Source organism: Tricharina praecox (assembly GCF_024521635.1).
Source record: "Tricharina praecox strain CBS 144465 chromosome Unknown BZA05scaffold_33, whole genome shotgun sequence".
Lineage (NCBI taxonomy): Eukaryota > Fungi > Ascomycota > Pezizomycetes > Pezizales > Pyronemataceae > Tricharina > Tricharina praecox.
Genome location: NW_026250435.1, coordinates 258363 through 265267, shown reverse-complemented (window position 1 = coordinate 265267; position 6905 = coordinate 258363). Strand labels below are relative to the sequence as shown.

General features: G+C 54.3%; 1 protein-coding gene across 1 annotated transcript; it reads left to right on the top strand.

The window, feature by feature from the left end:
- Positions 1-5084: 5084 nt before the first annotated feature.
- On the top strand, positions 5085-6433 carry BZA05DRAFT_477207 (uncharacterized protein). Its single transcript, XM_051488295.1, has 4 exons — positions 5085-5262; positions 5350-5595; positions 5652-6042; positions 6109-6433. Exons 1-4 carry the CDS (start codon positions 5141-5143, stop codon positions 6424-6426), a joined length of 1077 nt encoding a protein of 358 aa, XP_051335579.1. The 5' UTR covers positions 5085-5140; the 3' UTR covers positions 6427-6433.
- The last annotated feature ends 472 nt before the right edge of the window (positions 6434-6905 follow it).

Sequence of the window (6905 nt, the reverse complement as noted above, 5' to 3'; positions counted from 1 at the left end):
GAGTGGCGGAACTAAGGGTAAATGGGGGGGGGGAGTGATGATGTAGGTGGTATGGTATACAAGTCAGTCCGCTGGATACCTAGAGAAGAGCCGGCGGTCTCAGTGAGAAGCAGTTGGCCAGTTGGCCACCAGGCCGTACGTGACTCGCTGCTGAGTATCTCTGGCATAGGTAGCATAGGTATTTATTCTTGTCCACATGATCTCCTGGAAGCATCGAAGCCCGTGCCTCAGTGGCGTCTCACAGGCGACGCCGCAGCGTGCGATGGAATAATCATCCATCGCTTCGTCGTCGTCGTCTTCGTCGTTGTTGTTTTCAATCGCGGGGGCACTTACCAAGTTTCCAGCACGGAAAAAACCCCCGCGTGGTCTAGTGGTCTACTACCTAGGCAATGCAACCGGCGAGGGGAGTTGAGGGAATGCCCCCGGTTCAAACCTGGGTGAAAGCCCTGTCAGCTCTTGGGGTTTCCAAGCCACCCACCGGGGGTGGTGGTGGTTTTTTGTTTTGGGTGACGGATGGAGCACTATGTGTCACTCGGTATGGTTATGTCACGTGACATGCTTTTGCTGCCCGGTCGACGTGCCGAGTCACTTCCGCTGTTCTTCACCGCACTCTCCTTCTTGACATCTCCTGACTGAGAGGCAAGGGACGTGGGTCGGAGTGAGGAGCGGACTATATTTTTCGTAGCTTTGTTCTTTGGTGCGCTCTACAGTGGTTGCGGGTGAAGAAGAATACCAAATGGAGTTTTGTTGGTGCTTTCAGGACATCACTCGTTTTCTCCGTATTCCCAGCCTGTACACAGAGCATGGTATTCAACCTTGACTGTAGCACTGTATATAGTAGATTCTACCCTCCCCTGCCCTGCAACTTGGAGCATATACGAGCGAAGCCCAGGAAACCAATCACAGCCCAGTTTAGCCGCGACCTCAACGGCCGGGGGCGGGACACCTTCAAAGGCAGTATGATACAACGTGGAAAGTCTAAAGTCTCCTATTTCTTCACCGGTGCCAGTGCGCCGCCCACCTGTCACTCTGCAGTCGCAGTGGCATCAGCTCGCATCAGCTCGCATCAGCTCGGGCCGGGAGTGTTATGGCCGGGAGTGTTATGGCCGGGAGCGTTATGGCGCGCCTCCCGAAATCCCGTACCGCGCCGCATCCAATCTCGCTTCGGGGTCTCACCGCTGGTGACAGCCAGCTCGTAGAGTAGAGTACATACCGGTTATGGTGCGTGTGTGCGTGTGTGGGAGTGTGGGTGGGTGGGAGTGTGGGTTCGCCTAGGCGGGCAGATCCCCAGTTGCCTTCCTGCCTATCAGGGTACTCTACATGGTTGGTGGGGGTCAATCTACTGTAGAGTACTATATGCATACGCATAAACATAAGCATATCATATCATATGCTCGTCCGCTGGTCGGTCGGTGAGTAGAACGGACTGAGCCAGGCTAGGGGGGATAAGGGGGGAGACCGAGTGAGGAGTTTGTGGGGATCCGGTGGTGATCGGTCTCTCTGGCATTTTCAGAGGGCACACACGTTTTCCTCAGCTGGGTAGATGGAGATGGAGGGAAACGCCTTGTAAGTGACCTCGAAAGCGACTACAGTACACGAACGATTCGCCTAATTACCGCCCGACTCCGCCAGTTACTAAGTATCAACCATCACTCGCATCATTTACAAATGCCAATCCCGGCAAGGGTACTTTTGTAGATGCACCACCAGTGGTCCACCACCACCACCACAGTCCATCCAGATTCCAGCGGTCTATTCTATTTATATGCGTAGCGACTGCAGACAGACAGACTGGGTGTGTAGACATCTGCTCTATTAGAATTTGGCAGGATTGCCAAAACGAACGGATATTAGATACCCATGGCGACATCGCGTGGAGGGATCATCATGGATGTTCTTTGGCATGTGGCATGTGGGAGAGTGGGAGAGCCGGCGGATAGTTATGCCTGCGATGCTGCGGCCTGATATGTACTGCGATGCTGCGGCCTGATATGTACTGGTATGTACATGTGCCGACATGATGTGCGCGTGAGGCGAATTTGCCATGACCTGCCAGAGGCAGTGGTCGTTCGGGAACCGTTTCTGTGCCCGTTTCTTGCTCACTGGGGATGGGGATGGAGGATGGGGCCTTCTGAAATGATTCGAGAAGGAGGTGCAATTACATACACCGCCGAGTTGACACATGGGGGAAAGGGGTGCCCAGTCAGAATACAGGTGTGATTTGTAGCATCTGCCCGGTCAGGCCGGGCAGATGGCCGTGGCCGTGGCTGTGGCTTAAGTTTTAATCTTCCCCCGCGAGCTTGTAGGGAAGACATGTTTTCGTATCATCGTATTGATTCGCATGATACTACTAGTAGGCACATCACCTAAGTGCAAGTCCAAGTCTAAGTCTTGCACATCGATTCAGGCCGTGCGCCGAGTGCCGAGTGCAATCGTGAGGGATCGCAATCGGTGGCGCCGCGGTAGTTACGGTATTCTCGGTCTCCGGATCATATTTTCTTCTTTCTTTTCTTTCGCAACTTGGAAAACCCCGCGTAGTCTGCCGGGCCCCGGCAACTGAATTACTATACATCCAGCTATTCTTATTCCAGCTGGTAGTTAGAACTTACCGTATAGCGCACTTTGCAAGCCCTAGTTAGTAGCCAGTGAAAGCAGCTGCTGCAGAAGAGCTGCAGAGCTACAACCGAGCTGATGCTCGGCGTTCGGCCTACCTTTCGGTTCGGATTCTCCAAGGGCCCGCCGCGGTGTTTCCTCCCAAGCCGCGCTCTTATGCATACTTTCAACTAAGGCAAGCAGGCCCCAACTAGTGGCGCCCCGCTGCCACCGGAACTCCGGTTAACCATTATCGTCTCACCGCTGGAGACTGGAGCTCGCGGCTAGTTAGTTACTCGCTCAGGTGGCCTCTAGATATTCACACGCAATAAAAACGAGCTGCACCGGACGAGCCTCCAGGCTCCAGTGTTTAGTTAGCGTCGGCCACAATTCTCGCCGATGCTCGCTGCCTAGTTAGGTGACCAACTAGGGCTTACCGTGTCGACGGGCTCGGATAGGAACGTGGAGGAACCGTGGACCGTGGATTATGTTCCACTGGTCCACTGGAGATCTGGGGCACTGCTAGGCAGACGAGACGAGACGATCGTCTAAGTCAAGGCGTGCGTGCGACAACATGGTGGATCGTTGAACTACTAGTACTGGGTACCAAGTTACTTGCACATATAAACTCTATATCGACGTAGGTACTGAGGTACTGAGGCACTGGAGTACTGAGGTACTGAGATACAAAGATATATGGTACCTAATTACTAGGAATCACTACGGAAAACCTCGCCTTCTGGTTCGTGGTCACGACTCACGACTCATGATTCGCTTCAGTCATTCTGCCGGATGTTGAAATTGAGAGAAGAACTTGACTTGATTGGTGTAATAAGGATGATGAGAAAGAAGACTGCTTATAAAAGAAACGAGCTCGTGTAGACAAAGAGGAAGCCGGGCCTCAGATAGAGGATGCGACGATAGCCGTCGCCGGACTACCTAGGCTGGGGGCTTGAAGGCTTTAGCTAAAGAGGCTGACTCTGGTGAGAAGCCATGGACAATGCTAAGCAGCAAGAAGGAAATGAGGGTAGTATGCAAACGGGGTGTGGAAAGTAGCAGTGACGGTGGAAAGTAGTAGGGACAGTGGAAAGTAGTAGTGACAGTGGAAAGTGGCAGTGACACCGGAACAGGCAATAAGACGCATAATATCAGCACCGGAGTACTCAATAGTACATAGCTATTCAATCACAGTAACCCCCCGTAGGATGGAATATGAAGATTCGGAATGTGGACTGAAAACCTCGGAGCAACCCTGTGGCCCGGGGAGGGGCATGGTAGCTGTTAACCCGTCAAGCCCCAGGCCAATTTTAGGTACGTATCCACCACAATCCATACAGCAGTCACCACCACGCAGTATGAAAGAGATGGCAAGAGTAAGAGCAAGCGTGGCGACTAAAAGCATCATGACCCATGCCGGCTTTATCTGTATGATATGCATGATATGATGTATGATATGTGCACTATTGTAGTTACTACATATATCGACATTCCTACTGTAGACGCCTGACGCCACAGATCCTCACGCTAACTATGTCCATTAGTTATGACGTTCTTGGCCAGCCAGCCAGCCAGTCTCGACTGCAGAATTGTAAGTATGTACATACATAAGAATGCTACTGCCAGAAGAACCCAATCCCCTCTATCCTCTCCCGAGTGGGCCCGCTCGCCACCTAGAAAGCTGCCGGAGCGATTAACGCACGCGGCAGTGCTTGAGCGTGGGAAGCAGCCGCGGACCGGAGGACCTTCCCGACTGGCTGGCAAGGGGAAGTCTAAAAAGGTACTATTACTATGCAATGTACGCCACCTACTGTATGTATCTACGCCAAGGGCACACAATAAGTTCCCATGTGAAAAAGACGCCGAAACTTCAATCGCCTCCATAGTGCCCTAATACGGTACCGTAATAGGCCTTTTTTCTCTTTCCGCTACATGTCCGGTGTGTTTGATTGGTGATTGGTGATTTCAGCGGATTGCAATTGCAGTTGCAAGTGCAATATGCGGTTGCCATTGTGTCGTGCCGCGCATGTGTCGAGTACGAACGTACATACTGTCTTGTGATTGATGTTTCTAGCCACGAGATGGGATGTCGTTCGTGGCTTTCCGCCGCCACCGCCGTTGCCGCCGCTAGCTAATGGGATCGAAACCGGAAAATGGAGATATCGGCGGCGGCATGGCCTAGACTGAGTGTTCCGGACGCCAAATGTTCCACCGCAGCGTCAACTGCACCGGAAGTCTGGAAGAAGCAGAAGCAAAAGTTGAACAAGCTTCTTGAGGATGCAGTCCGTCCTCCCACGCGGTAGATAAGCCCCCACCTACATACCTGCAATGCATTGTCCAGCTCATTCGGCCCGGCCCCACTATGTACGAGACTTACGGGGAGAAAATCTCTCCGCCCCTAAAGCAAATACTGTGGGCTACCTATAGCATATTAGTATCTGCTTCGCCAACCACTGGATCGGATTGATGATGGGCTATATAGGTTGGATGGGTACCGCCCAAAAACGGGTTCGATACCGCATTCCATCCCGCCATACAACCGCCGTCCATCATGCATCTTCCCAGCTTCCTGACCACCCTCGTCCTGGGCTTCGCGGCTACTGCGTCTGCACGGCCATCGTCGACCTGTGTTGCGTCAAAGAAATGTACGAACCCCACCGTACGCAAGAGCTGGTACGTGAATCCAATCCGACCCAATCCAATCGAATTTTCCCCGGTCCCGGTCCGTCTCGAGGAACACTCGACTGACCACAAATACAGGGGATCACTCGCCACATCCGACAAGACCGCCTACATCAACGCCGTCAAGTGCATGATCAACACGCCACCGAAGCTGAACGAGTACGCCGCCGGCGTCACTAACCGCTGGGAGGACTTCATCTGGACACATCAGAGAGTCATGCCGACTATCCATGGAGTCGGCCACTTCCTGCCGTGGCACAGGCTGTTCCTTTTCGAGTACGAGCGGGTGTTGCGCGTTGAGTGTGGCTACGAGGGCACTATTCCGTGAGTTCCCCCTCCCGGAATGCCAACGGCGGAGTCTGATATGATATGTACAAAAGGTACTGGGACCAGAAGGCAGACAACGCCGACATCTTTGCGTCGCCCGTATTCGACACGGAGTTCGGCTTCGGCGGCAACGGCGCATTCGACCCGACCGCGTTGATCCCGTTCATCAACATCACCGCCGACGGCGGCGGGTGCATCCAGGACGGCCCGTTCAAGGACCTCACCATCCACCTCGGCTACAACAACGACAGCTCGTACCAGGAGCGCTGCATCACGCGCAACATCATCCAGGCGCCCGCGAGCCGCTGGTGGAACGCGCAGGAGGAGAACAACGCCCTCGCTCATCCCACCTACGAGATCTTTGCCGAGCTGCTGGAGGGGAACGGGAACTTTACGTTCGATCTGGGAATGCACAATGCCGGGCACATGGCCGTGGCCGGAGACGTAAGCTCCTCCCCTTTCCCCCCTCCCTCCCTCTTCGCTCACGACAACTAACGCCCCCCGGCTTAGATGCTCGACACGTGGGTCTCCCCCGGCGACCCAGTATTCTACCTGCTGCACGGCAACATCGACCGCATCTGGGCGAAGTGGCAGCAGTCCGCGAGCGCCAAGCTCTTTGCTGTCGGCAACCCGATCCGGCCGCGACTGCCCATTTCCGACGGCCTCCTGGCCACCATCCCCGAGGGCAACGTCACGCTGGATTATGTCATCGATCTTGGCCCGCTCGCCGGTGATCGCCTCAAGATCCCGGTCGCCCGCGTGATGGATCCGATGGGAACCGTGCCGAAGGGGTATAAGAAGGGGCTGCTGTGCTATGATTACGAGTAGTGGCGTGGCGTGGGGGGGGGGGGGGGGGAGGGGGAGCGGGATTCGATATGGCGATAGGTAGCCGATACTCCGGCTGTACACTGGGCTTTTATCTTTTAATATCTAATTGCAATGGACGTTCCGGCGGAAGAGACTCAGACTCAGACTCAAACTCAGACCCAGAGACGCATATTAGCAGCGTCCACTTCGCAAATCGTAAGTTGTATGTACGCATAACACGGTGAATGCTTCCGCACTGCGCGAAGAAAAAGAAGAAGAAGAAGAAGAAGAACCCCTGCGCCAACTCTTTCCGAGAAGCCATCCGGTCAGTGGTTGTGTCACTCGGAACTGGAACTCCCGCGTATTCACGACGCCGGCCGGCCGAGGGACCCAGCTCGGGATAGAGACGCTGTCGAGCCGAGCCGATATCGGGATCGCAAACAGGACTGAGGGGGGAAAGGAGGCGCCAGTTCAGTATTAGTAATTGCGATATGTAGTCG

What these genes read in the sequence shown, in the direction of transcription:
- BZA05DRAFT_477207 (XM_051488295.1), top strand. Translation starts at nt 5,141, where the DNA reads ATGCATCTTCCCAGCTTCCTGACCACCCTCGTCCTGGGCTTCGCGGCT. An exon ending in CCCACCGTACGCAAGAGCTG is followed by an intron (nt 5,263 to 5,349) that starts GTACGTGAATCC and finishes CCACAAATACAG; the next exon opens with GGGATCACTCGCCACATCCG. An exon ending in GGCTACGAGGGCACTATTCC is followed by an intron (nt 5,596 to 5,651) that starts GTGAGTTCCCCC and finishes TATGTACAAAAG; the next exon opens with GTACTGGGACCAGAAGGCAG.